Source organism: Penicillium crustosum (assembly GCF_028827405.1).
Source record: "Penicillium crustosum strain IBT 35664 chromosome Unknown utg000002l_segment0_segment0, whole genome shotgun sequence".
NCBI classification, from domain to species: domain Eukaryota; kingdom Fungi; phylum Ascomycota; class Eurotiomycetes; order Eurotiales; family Aspergillaceae; genus Penicillium; species Penicillium crustosum.
The window spans coordinates 994660-1014579 of record NW_026623123.1 but is presented as its reverse complement, the minus strand read 5'-3'; the positions used below and the strand labels follow the sequence as shown (position 1 = coordinate 1014579).

General features: G+C 49.8%; 7 protein-coding genes across 7 annotated transcripts; 4 read left to right on the top strand and 3 right to left on the bottom strand.

The window, feature by feature from the left end:
* Positions 1–1245: 1245 nt before the first annotated feature.
* N7487_003893 (CCAAT displacement transcription factor COY1) lies at positions 1246–3577 on the bottom strand (the record flags this gene model as incomplete). Its single annotated transcript, XM_056871640.1, has 2 exons — positions 1246–3395; positions 3448–3577. The coding sequence occupies 2 exons, from the start codon at positions 3575–3577 to the stop codon at positions 1246–1248; spliced, it is 2280 nt and encodes a 759-aa protein (XP_056729360.1).
* A 627-nt stretch (positions 3578–4204) lies between these two features.
* On the top strand, positions 4205–8112 carry N7487_003892 (uncharacterized protein; the record flags this gene model as incomplete). The annotated part of the gene is made up of 3 exons (XM_056871639.1): positions 4205–4403; positions 4458–7108; positions 7165–8112. The coding sequence occupies exons 1-3, from the start codon at positions 4250–4252 to the stop codon at positions 8110–8112; spliced, it is 3753 nt and encodes a 1250-aa protein (XP_056729359.1). The 5' UTR covers positions 4205–4249.
* A 410-nt stretch (positions 8113–8522) lies between these two features.
* On the bottom strand, positions 8523–9262 carry N7487_003891 (U6 snRNA-associated Sm-like protein LSm7). Its single transcript, XM_056871638.1, has 3 exons — positions 8984–9262; positions 8796–8867; positions 8523–8727 (listed from the first exon to the last, which is right to left on the bottom strand). The coding sequence occupies exons 1-3, from the start codon at positions 9159–9161 to the stop codon at positions 8600–8602; spliced, it is 378 nt and encodes a 125-aa protein (XP_056729358.1). The 5' UTR covers positions 9162–9262; the 3' UTR covers positions 8523–8599.
* A 1126-nt stretch (positions 9263–10388) lies between these two features.
* Positions 10389–12463, top strand: N7487_003890 (Zn(II)2Cys6 transcription factor domain-containing protein; the record flags this gene model as incomplete). Its single annotated transcript, XM_056871637.1, has 2 exons — positions 10389–11001; positions 11067–12463. The coding sequence occupies 2 exons, from the start codon at positions 10389–10391 to the stop codon at positions 12461–12463; spliced, it is 2010 nt and encodes a 669-aa protein (XP_056729357.1).
* Positions 12464–13197: 734 nt separating this feature from the next.
* On the top strand, positions 13198–14255 carry N7487_003889 (intradiol ring-cleavage dioxygenase; the record flags this gene model as incomplete). The annotated part of the gene is made up of 2 exons (XM_056871636.1): positions 13198–13916; positions 13985–14255. The coding sequence occupies 2 exons, from the start codon at positions 13198–13200 to the stop codon at positions 14253–14255; spliced, it is 990 nt and encodes a 329-aa protein (XP_056729356.1).
* Positions 14256–14771: 516 nt separating this feature from the next.
* Positions 14772–16024, top strand: N7487_003888 (fasciclin domain-containing protein; the record flags this gene model as incomplete). The annotated part of the gene is made up of 3 exons (XM_056871635.1): positions 14772–15536; positions 15590–15605; positions 15678–16024. 3 exons carry the CDS (start codon positions 14772–14774, stop codon positions 16022–16024), a joined length of 1128 nt encoding a protein of 375 aa, XP_056729355.1.
* A 587-nt stretch (positions 16025–16611) lies between these two features.
* Positions 16612–19368, bottom strand: N7487_003887 (PAN-complex poly(A)-binding subunit PAN3; the record flags this gene model as incomplete). Its single annotated transcript, XM_056871634.1, has 9 exons — positions 16612–17642; positions 17708–17863; positions 17917–18061; positions 18121–18306; positions 18613–18710; positions 18772–18914; positions 18987–19038; positions 19104–19169; positions 19296–19368. 9 exons carry the CDS (start codon positions 19366–19368, stop codon positions 16612–16614), a joined length of 1950 nt encoding a protein of 649 aa, XP_056729354.1.
* Between the last annotated feature and the right edge of the window lie 552 nt (positions 19369–19920).

Here is a 19920-nt window from a genome sequence, read left to right as displayed (position 1 = left end):
GGGTCTTAATCCTAGGAATTGTGCAGAACTCGGGGAAATTGTTGCAGGCATTGGGTACATGGGTGCCGGTACTTATCAAATATACCTTGTTCATATTTTCAATCATACTACAGTCCTAAGTTTGTGCAGTGAACTTATTTACAATCTGTCTTTCAAATGTTAGACTGCGGAGGCTGGCATAGCGGGGTTTAACTTTCCCTCCGGTCTTATTTTTCTTCAACGTTACAGCGTACTGGCGCGTAGATAACGCCATCTTACACCAAGTTGCTCTGACCGCTTGGTTATTATTGTACCTACCTCGCAACTATCCATGTGACTGCTGACATCTGTTTTTATCATCTGTCGGCATTTTTGCCTGTACTTATTTGACCTAGTCAAGCCACAGATGAGATATATATATATATACATACCTGCTAGACCATATTTCTCCGACACTAATGCACCATATCGGAAGCAAAGCCTGAAGCAGCATCGATCTGACAGGTACCCTAGTACTCAATTGACATATTTGATTACTCAAAATAGAAATTGGCAATGGTCAAGGGAATATTCTGATATCTCAAACATCGTACATCAGCCACCCAAACCACCTGGCAAGTGCTATTGCGCGGGTTCCAGCGTTCAATCCACGGCTCGGCCCTTCTTATCACTTTTGTCTTCTTGCTTCTCTTTCTTTACTGGTGGCGTTGCTCTACATGTATTTTTATATTCTTTCCAATTGACCAATCTAACGGGGAAAGGTCAATCAGTCAGCTAGGTGTCGTATTGGTAAATTGTTTGACCATGTAAAAGAAATGCAACAACAATTTCAAGCTTAAAATAGGGAGAAAGCTTAGATAGAGGCTGGGTAAAAGTCCCATCCCACCCGAGAGGCAGTCAGTCCCCTCCCTAGCATTGGAAGGGGATGTAAACTTAGGGCCCCGTCTATTTCGGACACACGTTTATAAATAAAACTTCACCAAACCCACCCACGGGTGATATCCAACATTGGAAAGGTCCGAAATCTACGGTTATCTCACTATATTTAGTCACAAACACAGGATATTTGCTAGAAATCAAATTTACACACGATGCAGCTCGACCCACATCCCAGAATAGTACAACGTAGAGCAACGCTCAACCCCGAACACCGGGACTTATGATCAGTCATGAGGAGATAAAAAAAAGGGAAAAAGAAAAAAAAAGAAAAAAAAAAAGAACTCCGGAGCTCTTCGCTAGGTGAACATCAGACAAAACCTTAGAACATTAGGTGAAACCTTCCTGCTGCCAGTCATCACCGTGCAGCTGGCCCCCGCTACTCCCCGTGCCTCCTCCGGCCCCACTGCTACTACCATATGCGGCAGCAGCAGCGCTACCGACGGCGCTCATAGCGCTATGCTTCTCAATCTCCGTCGTGCTCATCATATAGAGCACAGTGAAAAGCAGAAGATGGAGGGCAAAACAGTAGCCAGCGAACAGGTTCCGACTCGTCCGGTTGGCAAGAATAACTCGAGTGAGAGAGAAGACAATCCGTTCTGGTAGGCTCATGCGTTTGTATGCCCGTGTTGATTCACGGCCCCGGAACGCGGCAAACGGTGAGATCCGAGCCTCGTAGGCATTTTGGTATCGGTCGAGGGAAAGACCCGAAGGCGTATCTGCAGAGGTATAGACTGAAGTTGAGCTGGGAGTGTTTGCAAACGACGATGCAGATGTGGAGGCACCCTGACCGCGACTATAGGTCGAGACATATCGAGTCTTTTCGTAGAGACTCAGGTTATCCTTTTGAAGCGATGCAACTTCCTGTCGGAGAGACTTGACAGTGGCATATAGCTTTGACAGCTCTTCTTCGAGTTCGGCATTCTTCTTCTTGAAGCGGTCTCGTTGGGCTTGAATCATGGGTAGGAGGCCAGAACCACCGCCAACGGCTTCTCCTGCACGGATGGATTCCATGGTGTTTGCAGACACGGCACTTTGGTCAAAGCCAGAGATGATGGATGAGGTGGGCGATGATGCGCCCCTACGGGCAGAGTGGGGGTATCTTGATGTGTAGGTTCCTGCAACAGACATCGCAGTGGACGGGAATGTGTTTGCAGCCTCATCTTGCACGCGAAGGAGGTCATTTTCAAGAGTAGTTGACAGGGTTCGTGACTTTTCCAGCTCTTCCTTCGAAGTCGAAAGCTCGGTTCGTAGTGCTTCGAGTTGCCCCTGGATGTCGCGGTGCGACACTCGCAGGAGGGTGAGATCATCCGTCAATTTCTTGTTCCGAGCCATAAGGAGTTGCTCCAGGGAGTTCTTGTCTTTGGACTTGGTCCCCTCACCATTGGCATCAACCGCAGTACCATCGCCGGAACCGTCTCCCACCTCATCATCATCGCCAGCTGCGAACTCAACCGACCTGATCATCTCCAGCTCCCGGCGGATCTCATCGTAGTCGGCTACCTTTGCTAACCGTGCACGCAACTCTTCTCTTTCCACCGCTGCCTTTGAAGCTGTTCGCTCCGATTGAAGCAATTTAGCTTCCCAGGTGTGTCGTTCCGAGTCTTTGTCAAATCGTGCGGCATCCAGTTTCCGAAGCAAGGAAGAGTTCTCTGACTGGAGCCGTAGATAATCGGGGTCGTCCTCGACAGAAACTGGACCAGATGCATGTGATGCAGCCTGAGCTAGCTCCAACCGCATTTGTTCATTGCGTGCTTCCACATCAGCCAATCTCAGGCTTGTTTTCTCTAAATCGGCAGAAACGAGCTCGAGCTCAGCTGCAGTAGCGCCACTCCGCGAACCCTCACTATCATCACCTCGATTCTCGCCCTCGCCCAGGCGCTGGGAGACTTCATAGCTTGCTTTGAGCTCCTTGATCAATCGATCCTGGTTTTCCACTTTCTCTTCTAAAGTCTTCTCCTTTGCCGCCCAGTTATTTGTCTTTTCTGTTAAGACAGCTTCCCACGATGCTTCGATCTCCTTAGCTCTTGATTCCTGGTTTTCCTCTAGTTTCTTCCGCGCAGCACGTTCCTCCTGCAGGCGTTTCTCGGTCTCCTCTTGTTGTCTGGTGAGACGATCTACCGACTTCTGCAATTGGTCCCGCTCTGAGGTCAGTTTGGGAACTGTATCTTCGGACAGGACAAGGGAGTCGACAGAAGCTTCCAGGAGTGGGTAGGGGTCCGGAGCCTCGGATAATGAAGAGTATAGTTGTAAGAACGAGGACGATGACGTCTTGCCTTGGTTGGTCAAGAGATCGATAAAGGACTGATAGGATTTCAGTAGTGATTTATATTCCGAGAGCTTAGATTCATCATCTAGCTTCTTGTAGTCTTTTGTCTTCTGCGCCAGGTCCTTTCTTTGCACGAGTGCATCGCGCTGTTGTTCGACAAGATCCGTCGCGGTTGCATCGAGTTTTGCGATGGTGTTTGTTAAATCAATTCCTACCATATGTCAGTCAAGACTCAGCAACATGTAAGATTATATAATAATTACCTCTCCAGGCTGAAATGGCGCGTTGGAACTTGTTGGTCTCTTCGGTCAATTTGCTGGATATGGGCGATTCAGGTTGGCTGTCATGTTGGTCCTGAGGAACCAACCCCTCTGTAATGGCAAATGAATCCATTGTCCGTCCTAACCCCAAGGGTCTGCACTGTCACCCCACATCAAATAGCAGTCCACTAAGGGGAAAGATGGAGATCTGTTATCGCAAGGAACAGGACACGCGGCACACGGGCCGATATTATTCCGACTGTATGTGTGCAACGTACAATCTGGAGTTGAGGTTGTTGGATATAAATTTATGACAAATGTGAATGTAAAGGGCGAAAGAATACCTAGTGACCTCAAATATGCAGGCTGTACAACGAGTGTGCAGTTTCAAGATGACAGCAATGCACCCGAGGCACCCGTTTACAACAGTACAATGTATAGCAGGAGATAACGGCCACTAACAACCTGGGATGACCGCCTTCCTGACCGCCTTTATGCCCTAGTTTAACTTCACATTTAAAGCTCCATATTGCGTAAATAAAAGTCGTAAAAAGAGATTAAGCAACATACAGACCTAGATTGAGTCCAAAGACCAGCAGTTAGTTTTTGATATCAACATGCATAGTTGAAAACGCACCTTAACAGGCATCTGTAGATCACGCCATATTCTGCCAGACAAAAACCGCCAATGCAGTCGTTGTCGCACCCCGTCAACTGTGGCCCCCTGAGCTTTGGCCCCAGCTACTGACCGCCTTCACATCGTCAGTCTCCAAGCTTGCGGGGAGATGCCTGGAACTACAGCCTCATGATGGCTTCAGACGATGGAATTGGTCCCCGCAAGAGGCGCAGGACCAGTCCGCCAGGGACTGTACCTTATTTGTTACATTCCCTATTTGAAGATGTGCCATTAGCGACCGAACACAGCTCTGACGTCTACATCACCTGTGTTGAGTACTGGAGTAAGCTCTATCGCTGCCTACTCGATCACTCTCGAGCTAACTAACATTTCACAGATGAAAATCTATATATTGGCACCTCTGCAGCCGAGATCTTGCACTTCGTATGCCTCCCGCCAGCATCCCCAGATGAAGCCGCCGAGCCTACCTTTATACTGGCATCCCGATTACCGATCCTATTCGCCCATAGTCCCCCAGCGGGCAGTGACCAAGAAGGCGTTCGACAAATAGTTGTCTTATCCTCAGTGAACAAGGCATGTGTCCTCTGCAATGGCACCGTTACGTTCTACATGCTGCCGGAGCTCAGCCCAGCTTTTGGAGCCACAAAGGTCAATAACTGCCGCTGGATCGGTGGGTTGGATCTCAACTGGGATGCAGAGGAAGGCGAGGATCCGACTATCATGATTGCTGTGCAGAACAGGATCATGCTGGTCCAGATTGGGGATGAAGCGCGACGGATCAAGAAGATCGAGTTTCCTGGTTGTTTAACTGCGGCGCGACGAGGAACGATTGCATGTGCTGCAGATACACACTCATACTCATTACTTGAAGTGGCACACCAGCAGAAGATTCCGCTATTCCCAATATCTTCTTCGAATGAGGTCTTTGAGTCGGGGCACGTGGAAGATATGAACCCAGCACCCCGGACTCCGCTCAAACGTTCACCCTCTTCCTCCTACCCCACTTCTCCACCGAGTGATGCTTCAGGGCATGGAAGAAGCACTAGTTTGAATGCATTCGTGGGAATGCTCTCACCGCAGGCACAAGCGGCCCAGCTAGATAGATCACCATCAGGAACACCTGATCCTTTCACATCTACAGGGGAACCCAGAAGATCAAGCTCGGAGGAGAGAGAGGGGAACAGCTCCCCCAAGCCTCCCAGTGACCAAGAGCCGGTCAATAACTCTCCCACCAACGACAGCTTGAAGCCTCTACCACCTCTTCCCCCACCAACAAAACAAGGCTCGAAGCGTCTCCAGCCTCATGTGGTTTCTCCAACGCCTTCTGAGTTTTTACTTGTAACCGGAACTGAGGAAACAGAACCGGGTGTTGGAATGTTTGTCGACATGGACGGTGAAGTTGTTCGGGGTACAATTAACTTCCACAGATTCCCAAAGTCTGTTGTGATTGATACAAACGAGAATGATGAAATGTTCCAGACTGGTGAAGACGCTAGAGAGGAGTTTGTTCTCGCTGTAATCGAAGACGAAGACGAAGATGCTGGGAAGTCTCGAACAAGACTCGAAATCCAACGTTGGGATGACGACCCAGGGGAAACCGAGCGGACAAAGAGGTGGTTAGAGATCCCATCTCCCGGAGAGACACAATCTACTCAAGTTGGCCTGCGACACACCCTTAGCGCTAGCCATCTTGAGCTCAATGAAATCGGGCAGCTTTTGCGGATGATCCGCCTCAAAAATCCCATGCTGCCCCCGCATGTGTCAGTAGCAGATTCAAGAACACAGGCATCCATCGAACACTCTCAGAAGGAGAAAGAGCTGTTCGATCTACAAGAAATGACCGACTCAGAGGGATCTAAGAAGAGCGACGGTCCAGCCATCCAGGGTTGGGAGGCTCAGCGTGATGCAGAAGAAGCAAAATTTGCACATGGACTGGGAAAGGTCCAAAGCAGTCTTGTCATGTGGTCTGGATCTCAAATATGGCGCGTACTACAGAATCCATTGATCGTCCAGCTCGAGGACACCTTGCAGAGGGCCCAGGAGACGAAAGAGAGCGAGCACACTGTGCTGCGTAGGGATGCAGTTCTGGCTCTGCTACTCTCCATCCAGGATACCGAGCCAAAGACCGAGGCTGAATTCATTGGATTGAGCTATGTGAAACAAAAGGCCAGCCTTATGCTTTATGGTGACCTACTCTCCATGCAGCCAGACGACCGAAATGCCGCAGCAATCGATGGCACCGAAAAAGCGCTACTGGCAGGTAACCTCGACCCGCGTTTGGCATTGCTCTTTATTCCTCTGTTGCGATGTGAGGTTTTGCAGGGGCCTCAGGGTATATGGATACACGCTGGACTGGCAACCATGACAGAAAAATATATTGAACAGGTCGGAAAGATAGGCGTTCAATCCTCTGGATTGGATGCTTCTCGCAGTCCTGTTCTCAACATGGTGAAACGGTTCCTTCTTTCCTGGCAGCAGAAGCGCGGATATGGTAGTATCACCGATGAGACATATGTTTTGGATAGCACAGATGCCGCGCTGTTGCACCTGACCTTGGAACAAGATGCGTATCTGACGCGAGATCAGCGGGCTGCATCGCCAATTCGCCCTGAGTTGAATAGACTGGTTGACAATTGGAAAGGCAATTTTGACCGAGCAGTGATGCTCCTGGAAACATACAAGCGGCTCTATGTGCTAAGCCGCTTGTATCAAAGCCAAAAGATGTCTCGAAATGTTCTCAAAACCTGGCGACGAATTGTCGATGGGGAGACTGACGCTGGCGGAGAGGTCTCCGCGAATGGCGTGGAGATGCAAATGCGCAGGTACTTGGTCAAGATCAAGGACGTGCAGCTGGTCGAAGAGTATGGCTCTTGGCTGGCTGAGCGGAATCCCAGTCTGGGCATCCAGGTGTTCGCGGACAGTGCCAGCCGTGTTAGACTGGAACCTGCGGATGTTGTTGCTTTACTCAAGGAGCGAGCTCCAAACGCGGTCCAGGTCTACCTAGAGCACCTGGTATTTGCAAAGAATGTGAGATGTTCCATTGTCTTGTTCCATGAGCACATCCAACTAATCTGTGAATATAGTACACGCAATATGCCGACGACCTAATCTCATACTACTTAGACACGGTACTCTCTGTGCTCGAGTCATCCCCGGAAGCACGAACTTCTTTGGCCGACTCCTACTCAACCTATCGAGCCCTGCGTGCCCCCAAACCGACATACCTAAACTTCATAATTGAGAACACCCCCACAGAGCCCTGGTGGCAGTCCCGACTCCGATTACTTCAGCTGCTGGGTGGCATCTCCAGCTCCCAGTTCACCTCCCAACCCCTCCCGACAGGAATCAGCTACTCAATCCCTAACGTCCTCACCCGCATCGAGCCATTCCAGAACGAGCTAGTCTCGGAATGCATTATCCTCGACGGTCTACAGGGCCACCACGGCCCGGCCCTCCATCTCCTCACACACGGGCTAGGCGACTACGACTCCGCAATCCGCTATTGTCTCTTCGGCGGCCCGCGTAGCTCTTCTTCTTCTTCTTCAACAGGCACCCCTCCAGAACTGGCAGACTACACTCTGCAAACAACGCTCTTCCGCCACCTGCTCGACGAGTTCCTGCAAATCGAGGACCTGTCCGACCGCATCGAGCGCACAAGCGATCTCCTCGCGCGCTTTGCGGCATGGTTCGATGTCCGCGAAGTCCTCGATATTGTTCCAGAGGACTGGAGCGTTGATATTCTCGGCGGCTTCTTTGTGCATGTCTTCCGCACCCTTGTATCGCAGACTCGCGAGACTCGCATCGAGCGTGCCCTTAGCGCAGGTCTGAATCTGCGCATTGGTGCCGAGTATATCGATGGCATGGAGAAGGTTGGGCCCTGGGTCGAAGAGGCAGAGGGTGTTAGAAGGTTGAAGGATGCACAGCCGCGGCAGGTTTCCTTGCCAACTGATTGCCCTGGTGATGGTGCTTCTGATGATTCTGCCGAGTTTGGAGAGACGGTGGGGCCTACATCTGGGGAAGTGGGCCAGTAGATTGATGATCAGGGGGTGTGTACAGGATAGTACAATATGTGGATATGTTATGTTGGCTTATAATCTATGATACCTACGCAGTTTGCTTGGAGAGCTTTCGTGTTGACTTTGTTATTTTTTTTGGTTATATCCTAGTTTGGTTTTGGCGCTATGTATCATGAGCCGATCCCCAAATTCATCATCTCCTTCCGTGAAAAGAAAAGAGAGACGAGAAAGACAGACCTGCACAACAGTAGACGGTCCTATCATGCACATTCCAAGTCGACAGAAAAGAAAAAAAGCGAAACCATCATATTGCGTTCGTTCCCTTCGTAGCTACTGATGAGCTTATGTTCCGGCGCACGCCGAAAGCCAGTGGGACATTAAGGTGTGTAGTGTTTTGAAGCTCCAACCGGATCCAGGATGTCGATTTCCCGAAATGACATCCCGATCCGGAATGAAATGAAACCCGGAAAGAAGATAATACGTCAGAAAGAGAGGTTTTTGTTTACTCTTCTGCTTGCAAGAAAGGGTTGGGGATCTCCTCACTGCCATCGGCGGGGGAGATCAGTACGATCAAAGTACCACGAGCGACGATGAGACCCATTGAGCGGGTGGTAGTGTTGCCCTCCTCATCTGTGGAAGTTAGTATATAAGAAGCAGGGATATGGGGATTAGATCCAAGGGAGAAACTTGGAACTCACCACGCATGGTTTCCTTAACTTCGTCGAGGACCAGGTTCATCAGCTGGTCGTAACCCTTGAGGGTACCGGTGACTGTTAATAGTTAGCATATATAGTTCGTATATGGCGATGAGGTCATTGAAGACCAAAAATAGAAAAGAAAACGCAAAAATAGAATGCATATATGAGAGTAAATCAATCCAACATACCTTCACGGCCACCATTGAACTTCACTTGAACCTCCTTGTCCATGTACTTGTTGAGATCCAAGATGTTTTCCTTTTTGGGCTTCTCCTGTGCACCGCCACCACCGCCACTTTTCTGCTGGCCCTGGCCGCCACGGCCTCCACGACCGCGACCGCCTCGGAATGAGCCTCGTTCAGACATGGCTGTGTAAATTGAGGGATTTAGAAAAATGCAGGAAGAGATTAGAGGGTAGGAAGATTGGGTCCGAGAGATACAGACGGGTAACTCGGTATCTCTTGTGTATGGGGGGGGATAGCGGAAGGTACAAGCAAGGTGGGCGCGTATATGAGGGATTTTTAGGTGGAGAGTGGCCTCAGGCACTCAGGCATGGTGGAACGTGGAGTCCGCCTTTCAAGGCTGGTATGGGGATTACCAGGTATCACTGTATTATTGCTGTTAATAGCTTCGACGGATCCCGCCCGGAAGTATTTTACAGGTATCCTTTTATCTCCGAGCTGAATATTTACACATCAAATGAGTGCTTTTTAACATTCCTGTCTTCAATTCAATGTTACTTCCATGTATGGAGTACATCTATCTACATGATCTATGTATATCTTTACTGAGATTCTTTTTCAAGTAATCTGATATTAGGCTCGATGATTATTGTGAGTGTTGTGATTCCCTCCGAGTTCCCGGGATCAAAATGTTTCAGCCCGCTGGCCCGTTCAGGCATCAGCGAAAAGACATCTCCACAAGGCTCAAGGCTTAATTTCGCCGATGGAACCATAGATATGAACCTATAGGATGGGCTCGGTGTCTCAGTGATTATGTAGACTTATCTTTACAGGAAATGCAAGACTAAAGGCAAGCCGTAACCCGTGGACTGTTGTACGCCTGATTGATCAGCGTATCGTTGGCCAGCGGAACTCTCCGGCGGGACTCCGCTGAGGGCTCCAAGGTGACGAGGCACAGTACTTTGGAAGTAGTTCCTCACATTGCGCAGGTTGCAATCGGAATTCCTGTGACACTATTCGTCAATATCATAAATGAGAAACTAATAAAATAATAAAATAACATAAAATAAAATAAATAGAGCGACCCTCCGAGTGCCGGGCTCCCCCAACGGAACCCAGATCACGTTTTTCCTCTCCACTCCCCGTGCGCTGTTCCGTCCCTCTGTAGCCCTACGCTTCTTCTCCTTTCATTTCTTCTATGGATGTTGCTTGAGTCGTATTAAAGGAGTTACCTGTCGGTTTCTCTCCGCGCAAGTCCGGTTCGTCTCCGCGCAAGTTTTATACTTCGCGCTCTTATCTAAAATCTCCGCGACTTCCTCTCTTCCCCAATCTCCAATCTCCAATCTCTTTTCATATCCCAACCCAGCTTCAGGGTGTCTGTCTACGGGATCTATTCCCACTCCCACCCACGATGGAATCCCATACTCCAACCGCGGAGTCGTCTCACAAACGGCCGAGGTCTCCCACTGCTGCCGATCACGGCATGTCAAAAATGCCCAAGACGCACTCGAACCACCTGCAGATAAACTATCTGGCACGGCAATACCCTGACAACCTACCCCTCGTTTCCGTCGATGATACCATGCCCGCGATCGTCCATCTGCTTGGCGAATACGACGGAGTTCTACACCGACACGAGAGCATCGCTGGAAACCTGGGCGCATGCCCGCTCGGTCCGATCTTGATCAAGCGATTCGAGCGTCTGTTCGACGGACCGCCGCAAGTGTTGAAATCTCATGGCAAAGATGGACCTACGGTGACTTGGCTCGATGTGGTCGAATTCGCAAAGAATAAGCCCGAACAGTTCAATCTGGAGAAGTCGCGCAACGGCGTGCGAGTCTGTCAGTTCTACACCAAGCAATGTCGTGTGGAAATCAGCGAGGAGGATTTCGTTTTGATTGCGTCCGGCATGCCGCAGAAGATGATCCCACCCCAGCCTATTATCGAGGATGAGGAAAAGGAGCTGGGCGCGCTGGAGATTCTCGAGAAGAACTTGCAGCACATAACCCAGATGGCTGATCAAGGTAAGCAACCATTATGTACATATCTCAGCTTATGATGTATTTACTAACAACATTTGTGTGCTCAGTCTCTGCTCGAGCGAGACAGCTTAACCATCGTTTGAAGAACCGCCGCAATGCTATTGTCACCCGACGAGAGAACGACGCTTCTCTACACGGACAATCCCGAAATGTCACCGAAATCTGGCGCGATGCCAACGGTCATGGCCCAGGAAATGGCCATGCATCATCTCACCCTTCCCCGTCTGGTTTCGTCGCTGTCAACGCTCATCGTCCAGAGGGCGAGCACACCGAGGAAAACCCTCTAGCATCCCAATTCATGTTCTCACAATCCACCGATAATGTCACCATGATCAACGGTCAATCGATCAAAGGTGCCTCCCCAACAACCCGTGCAGACTTGATGAAAAGGTTTTTCACAACAGCTGACCGTCATGCCCGCGGCTATGACGACGCAGCAGCCCCAGTCAACCCTCAACCACTCCCACGGCCTCGTGGCTCCGACCCAACAGACTACAGTCTCTACAACCCCGCGACAGCAACCGCAACCCCAACCCCAACTGCAACTTCAGCTAAAGCTGCAACCGCAACTACAACCGCAGTCGCCATCCCAAACACCCCATCATCCCTCCTCCCGCCGCCAAAATCAATCCACCAAGAAAAAGACGACGGAGGCCCCTTCAAGCTAGAAATGATAGCCCGAATGGAAGAGCTCCAACGCGGCGAGCGCGTAATCCCACCCTGCGACCGCTGCCGCCGCCTCCACATGGACTGTCTCAAGAACCTTACAGCCTGCGTTGGTTGCACCAAGAAACACGCCAAGTGCTCCTGGCGCGACGTCAAAGAAGAAGAAATCACAGCAATGCGGGCGGGAATCACTACATCAACGACATCCCACGAGCGCCCGGAAAACGACCGCTCCACCTCAACCGTCACCCCACAACCCCAGTACGGCATGGGACCACTGCCCCCGATCTCCGCTGAGCGTGAGCACCGCCGAGAACAGCCCTTCGAACCAGAGAGGCAGGCCTACTACTACCACAACCGACGCGAGTCAGCCCCCTCCGCCCCGAACCTGGCTCCTGGGTCTACGGCTCCGATGGAGCTTCCTTCAAGTAATAATTCACCGCGACGGGCCGTGAGTGAGACAGAGAATAGAGATCGTCCTCGTGCTCCTGCTCGTGCCGTGGATCGCTTTGAAGATGATGATCCCGATGCCAATCAGCGGCTCAAACAAGCTATTTCGGATACTGTGAATCATCACACTCGTGTTGCTGCCGCTGTGCAAGAGAGGGAGCGTGGTGCAGAGCGTGCTGGCGAACATCAAGCTATTATTCTTCCTGCTCCAAACCAGGCTCAGGCTCCGACTTCTGGTGCTGGTGCTTATGACCGAGAACGTGAACGTGACCGTGAACGGGAGCGGGAGGCTGATCGTGATCGTGATCGGCGTATGGTGCATGCGTAAAGCATTGGCTCTTCTATTGATTCGTGTACAGATTTTCTTTTGTTTTTACATAGCCGTTGGCAAAATGGGCTGGGTGTGGGAGTACTATGTTAGATATCCCTCTGATTAGCGTTATTTTTTTTTATTTTTTTTTTTTTTTTGCTCTGCTTCTTCCATCTAAATATCTCACCTTCTTCTCTTGTAAATATTTATCCTCGTTCACTTCTATCAACAAGCAAGGTTTCCACTGTATTCACATACCATTGCTTTATTTGGATGTAAGGTCTTTAACCATTGTGTAGTATTTTTAAGACACTGTTTATTTACTTCGCACATTCGTTAATATATATTTTTTTACTAGTATTAGTATAACTACTTAGTAGAGAATAATATAATCTACCCCACGACTAGAAGCTTGATCCGGATATATTCTCTGCCCTGCAGACATCCGTCGGATCTCCCCCTAGTATGTACTCTATTAATCCTAGTCATCCCCGGCATATAAATCCGATCTTACATCCGACGGGGGATTAGTGGGGACATTGCGGGGTGAAGAGGTTTCCATTCGGGATCTTCTGATTGAACAGAACGAAGCTCCAATGTTGTATCTCCTTGGGGAAAGTAATGACCGCACCCCACCAATTCCTATAACATATAAACACCTTGACCCCGGATTTTCTACATAGCTCTAAAAACCATTTACTATCTCACTGCTTCCTTCTATACTTGCAAAACTACAAAACCTACAGCCCACAATGGATCCCTCCAAAGTCAAGATCCCACCAATGAAAGACCAAACAGTGGACAACATCACCGACAATGTAATCACAATCAACAGTCTCTGCGAAGACGAACGCATGAAATACATCCTTGAACGCCTAGTAACCCACCTCCACGACTTCGCCCGCGAAACTCGTCTCTCCAGTGACGAATGGATGACCGGCCTCCGCTTTTTGACAGAAGTAGGCCAGATCTGCACAGATGTACGACAAGAATTCATCCTGCTGTCCGACGTTCTAGGTCTATCTATCCTGGTCGACTCAATCGACCACCCCAAGCCGAAGGGATCCACAGAGGGGACAGTGCTTGGTCCCTTCCACACGCACGACGCGGAGGAAATGCCCGCTGGCGATTCCATGTCGCATGATCCGAAAGGCGAGCCACTGCTCGTTGTTTGTACGCTGCGGGATTTGCAGGGGTTGCCAGTCGAGGGTGTCAAGATTGATATCTGGGAGACGGATTCGACGGGTCATTATGATGTTCAGTATGCGGGGAGGGAGGGGCCTGATGGGAGGTGTATTATGCGCTCCGATAACACTGGTGTCTTTTGGTTTAAGGCTATCACCCCTGTGCCGTATCCGATTCCTCATGATGGACCTGTTGGGAAGTTGTTGGAGAAGTTGCATCGCCATCCGTATCGGCCTTCGCATATGCACTTTATGTTTGAGAAGGAGGGTTATGATCATTTGATTACGTACGTTTTTGATATTTGGTTTCGATTTAAGGGAATTATGAAGTATATCATGCTAACTTGAGTTACAGTGCTCTCTACCTCCGCAATGATCCTTACGAAACATCTGATGCTGTCTTCGGTGTCAAGGATTCCTTGACTGTGGATATTGGCAAGGCTGACGCTGAAATTGCGAAGAAATATAACGTCCCTGAGGGTCATCCTCTCCTCACATATGACTTTGTGCTTGTGTCTGACGAAGAGACGCGCAAGTTGCGTGCGCACAACTCCAAGGTTGCGCTGGATAAGCTGGGGCGGAAGGTCAAGATTGTCAATGGGCTGCCTGTGCCGGACCTGGATTAAATGTTAAATGCTATCACGAGAGAAAAGTGCATTGGAGAAATATCAAATATCACTTGATCTGTTTATGGATGAGTTTAGCTCGGAACTATTATTTCTTCCAATATCGTCCACTTTTCGTCAGATAACGCGAAGAGAATCAGAATTATATGTGAATGCAAGACTTCGACAAAGCAAGTGAATCCCGGAACTAAGACTGCCGAATATAACCCGCATATCTGTATTCCGCCGGTCTTCAGTCTTGATTGGAATATGTAACATGTTCTCAGCGATGCCTTTGCTCTCATTGATCTAGGTTGTCTCTTGAGTCTGTGCACCGTACGACCACCGGACTTACGAGGATAGAATAGTTTGCATCTAGGCTATCCAATGTAGTTGGTCGATTTATACCACTGGTACAACCAGAAACCAAGGCAGTTGAGGGGGGCTCGATGGGGCCATTTGTGTGTATATAGAAACTTTACAATGGCTTGATTGAGCATCTGCATTTGGCTCCGATTTCCCGTCAATATCGACACTATGCGTTCCACTTATATTTTCTTGTCTGTGGCAGCTCCATTGGCTTCAGCCTTTGTCATCCCAGACGAGAGGGTCCTTGCGGATATAGTCCCTGAGACTCGAGCCACGAATGATCGGTCATCTAAAGCAGGTGGCGAGATAAATGGAATCTCACCGGATGAACATAGAGGTCGGGGAAGATATGGAGACTGGCGCGATGACGATGGATATCCCTCGCACGGAGATTGGCCCGGATACGACGAAGACCCGCACGGGAGATGGCCTGGACACCGAGATGACGACGAAGACAGACACCACCCTCCACACCCAGGACACGGAGAATGCAGAGACGACAACGACCACGACATACACCGACCAATCGACGCCTGTCCGGGCCCGCTCTGTCACGCAGACAAAACAACATGGGAACTCATCAAATCAAACGAGCATACATCCCGACTCGCCGAGCTCCTCACCGACGATAAAGACCTGGTCGATATCCTTAACAGCACAGAGGCAAACCACACCTTCTTCGCGCTGAGGAACCATGCCCTAGAGGGACTTCCACGACGAAATGGCCCAAATCCAAAGTTCATGTCCAGCTTACTGCGGTATCACATCCTGCCTGGTCGATTATCCATCGAGCATATCGTGAGCCACGGGACACTACCAACGAAGCTGATAGAGCCAGCTCTGGAATCGAGGTTACCGCAGAGGATTGTTGTTCGAGAGCATCATAACGGAGTGATGTTGAATCGGAGGAGTAGGGTCGTTGCAGCTGATATGGTAAGTAAAACACAACCTTGGAATATCTCTTGTATGATGCGCATGGGACGCAGACACATACGTATGAAGGTATGTATAACTATGTATGTACTAACCGGACTCCCAGAAAACCAGAAACGGCATAATCCACATAATAACCAGTCCGCTGCACCCACCCCCCCGAGACACGGACAATGCTACATCAAGCACCAGCTGACTTCAGCACCTTCACGCTGGCGCTAGCACGCACGAATCTCGCCTCCAAGCTTGATCCGGCGAAGCGACAGGGTGGGACAACCTTCGCCCCGACGAATGCTGCGTTTAGACGGCTCGGGGAGCATGCTAATCGGTTTCTGTTCTCAACGCAAGGTGAGAAGTGTTTGCGTGCGTTGATGCAGTATCATATTGTGCCGAATCAGACGCTGTACTCGGATGTTTTGTATAGTAGGAATGGGAAGGCTCATGGGTTGTTTTCTGGACATGGTAGTGGGGATGGGCACGGGGGGTAAGGGTGGGGGGTAAGGGCGACGGTGGGCTAGAGGAAGGGTATGTGAATGTTCGGCTTGGGACTCTGTTGAAGAAGAGGGATTTGGAGATTGATGTTAAGAAGGGGCTTGGTGAGGTTGAGATGCGGGTTAATGGGTTTGGAAGGGTTGGACGGTTGGATTTGTTAGCGAGAGATGGGGTGGCGCATGTTTTGGATCGGGTGTTGATTCCGCCGAGGAAGATTCAGCATAAAGATGAAGGTAAATATGGAGAAAAACTAATGACTGAGGAACTTGTCGAGAGGTTGGATGGCTGTGTCTATGAGGTGACTCGTGGTGAACTGTGAGAAATGTCTACAGGCTTTACGGTCAAATAAAACAATTTGAAGTTATTCATTCCTATGTTTGTATTTCAATCACGATGGCGAGATCAGTGCTTGCAAAAATGACACAAAAGATGTAACCCTTGAGTTGATCCCCCTGAGAAATTGCCTCTAGTCGACAGCCTGTCAAACCAGAGACATGAGCATCAAACAGGTGGTCGGAAACCGCAAGCAGCAAATAACTTGAAACCATAACGATCACCACAAGTAAAGTGTTTCGAGGACTCGCTAGTGCATTCGCCTAGCTGGCTTCATTAGAGCCTGGAAGGACGACTCGAGAGCTTTCTTGACCTCCTTGTAGCTGACAATGAAGGAACTCTGCTCGTCACGACTGATCAAATGAATCTTCTCGTCAGTTCCCGCATCGAGCTTGTTCAAACAAGTGAGGATATGGCCAAGATCAACCACCGCATCACCTTGGCCATCCACCGAGTGGAAGACGTAATCACGGAAAAGCTTCAGGAAGTAGCGTTCTCCGCTCTCAGACCAGCGCTGGTCAAGTTCATATTCAGGACGTTCATTGATGAGCCCGAGTTTGCTCATCAGGCGCACAATTCGCCCATTCTCCAACTCACGGCTGAGATCAGAGTTCAGCTGATCATCCAGGTGGAGTGCCGAATCAAAAGTCGACATCAGCTGGGAGGAGATGCCAGTGATAAAAGTGTCGATGGTTCGCTCTTGATCCTTTTGCAGTCCACTCAACAGCCAGAACACAGAGTTCTTCAACTGAGGGCTGTAGGCGCGAGTGAAATGTTCCAAGGCTTTGGTGGGGTTGTGGGTGGCAGTGGCCGTGTTGGCGCCAAGGCTGACAATCATTTGGCCAAAGTTCACTAGATCCTGTCGCTGGAGGTCGGCCACAGTCCGCTGGGTATCGAACTGCACCACATCAAGAATAGCGCAGGCATTGATGCGGACACGGCTCTTGGCGGTAAGCAAAACCTTGCTAGGTTCGAGAACTCGAGCAGCAAGACCGTTGGCATGAATTGCCTTGAGTCCATTGGCGATCTGAGTCATGTAGCCCCAGAGAACTTGCTCCGGAATATGAGAATTAGTGTGGCGGCCTGGGAAGCGGGTTCCAGCGTTTAGATGCTGGTCTGCAAGTGTCTTGGACAGTGGGTGGTAGTCGGTCACAAAGATCAGAGAACTGTCTTGGAAGCTGCGGCTAGTGAACGCATCGTGAATGGTCACCACACTGGCGTTGCAGACACGCTTCCAGGCTTGGACAGAGCGGATAGCCTTCTCATTGGTCAGGCGGAAACCTATCAAGATTAGTGGGAAGCTACAAAAAAAAAAAAAAAAAAAGGAAATGGGTAGGTTTTCATACCCTCAAGTCTGCGAAGAGCATAAAAGGTGCCATCTTTGCTAGACTGGGCCTTGTAGATCCAGCTCGGATAGCCAAAGATCGCAGCATTCTTCTGGTGACTGAGATCCAGAGGGACAAGGGAATGGAAGTAGTCGACCTGGGCAGGGAGCTGGGTGTCTTCGAGTTCATCAGCATGAGTACAAATCATTGTCAATTGCGATCCATCGTACTAGGTAGGGTTTGAAGAGTAGCTGCAGATTTCTTCTGCAGTTCTTCGCGCAAGTCGTTCGGGATAAAGAGATCATGCACGTTACGCTGGTATCCCAATGTGTTCTGGCTGTGAGGGCCAATTGGGGCATAAAGATGGTACTGAATCTATTGGGCGGTTAGGACTCATTCAAACAAAGACAACAATACATTGGATACCAACGTACCGGTTGCTGGAATCCAGTTTGATTTGCAAAGAAAGCACCTCCCATCGCACCAGTAGGGTCATGGGAGTAGGGGTTGCCAGAAACAGGGCCAACGGCACCGGGAGTCATGGGAGTCGGGGTGGTCACAAAAGGATCGAATGCACCCGTGGGAGCGATTCCTCCGTTTCCATTGCCCTGAAGAGGTGCCTGGGTGGGAGTATTAGCATGGTTGCGCAAAGCAGCGCTGAAAAGCGGAGGAACGTCGCGTCGAGGCAGATGGGAAGTGAAGTACGGGGAGGTCTGAGAACGCCCTGGATCAAATTCCGCTGCCATGGCAGACAATCCCCCCGGCGCCATCGCGATGGTAGAGTAGAGATGATGATAAGAATACCGGCGATGCAGGGAGAGGGGGGAAGAGAGAGAAAGAGAACGGGATGGTTAAGAAAGAAAACAAGGAGCAATTTATGGGTGAGGGAAATCGAATAGTAACCCAAGAGGGCAGGGACGACTGACCACGTGCTCAAAGCCCTGAGGAACAAATTCCTGTACATCGGCCACCGCCCAATCTTGCACTGCTTCTGACCGTGTTGTTGGCGTACTCGTGTTTGAACCTTTTTCTAACGTCAGTGGATGCGCTTGTAGCCTTCCTCTCTCTTCCCACAAAGCACGTACGTGATGATGTTGTTCGAGGTTGGAAAGGAGCTGCACTAGCAGCTTTCGGAGATATAGCGGTGGACTTTTTTGGTGCTGATACACCGTTTCCAGACAGTAGGGATGGGGTGAAACTAGGTGAGTCGACATTGAACCGCTTCTTGCTATCAAACGAGATAGTCCTTGTTAGCAAAGCTCGTCTGCTTTTGGTCTAAAAGACCGATCTCGCATCGCACCTGTCCGACTGGTTTGCATTGAGCTTCGACGGGTCATGATTGAAAGCACAACCTGGATGCAAGAGTTTCAAATCAGCTTCAATATACATGCTGGCCGTGATCAAGGGTTGCCAATACCTTTGTCTTCATAGCGGCATCGCCCATATATGGTCACGTTGCGGCACAATGTGTCTTTCGCATTCTCTATTAAGCAAAATCATTGTTGTCAGCAACTCCGTCCGTCTCAAATTCGGCATCTATCTCTGGCTTGCCCATCTCAGACCTGCAATGGAAGTGAGATGCTAGCCTTTGATTTCGAATCACACTTACCGCGGCTTTTCATTTTCGGTGATCCTGTCGTCCGACGAGCATCCTCCAATGGAGGCTTTCCGGCAGACGCCATGATATCTGGCTGATACCCACTTGATGGTGCGGATCAGCGCAAAAAGATCCCCATTGAAACCGGAGTCGGTAGAGAACAAAGGATGCTATTGGGTGAAAACCGCATTCCCCTGCTTTGATCCTATATAAATTCAAGTCACCAATAGTCCATGCGATTGGCGGCGGGTCAATTCCGGGAGAGCCCACGGACGTCGGGCGGTATCTCAACCGATAACAATAGGCATGAATGGGATATAAGGATAAGACCAAAGTCGTCTCTCATCCCAAGGAATGATTAAGAGCGACAGAACCGATGGAGATGAAGACGCGGGGCGAGAAACGAACTCAAGTGAAGGGGGATACGCACGGACCAGGCGGTCAGAACATCAATGAGAGCTTCGTCTTGAGGCCACTTAGAGCTTCGACGTCACATCGCTCTTACCATCTATATAGTGGGCTTTGTGTGCACGTGCTCAATGACCACCCCCAAGTGATCTTCCTCTTCATGGGTCTTCTTTTCTCTGTCTTTTGATACTACCAAAATCCCTGAGTTTATGGCTTACGGCCCTTCTAT

What these genes read in the sequence shown, in the direction of transcription:
- N7487_003891 (XM_056871638.1), bottom strand. Translation starts at nt 9,161, where the DNA reads ATGTCTGAACGAGGCTCATTCCGAGGCGGTCGCGGTCGTGGAGGCCGT. An exon ending in GTTCAATGGTGGCCGTGAAG is followed by an intron (nt 8,868 to 8,983) that starts GTATGTTGGATT and finishes AACTATTAACAG; the next exon opens with TCACCGGTACCCTCAAGGGT. An exon ending in AGTTAAGGAAACCATGCGTG is followed by an intron (nt 8,728 to 8,795) that starts GTGAGTTCCAAG and finishes TAACTTCCACAG; the next exon opens with ATGAGGAGGGCAACACTACC.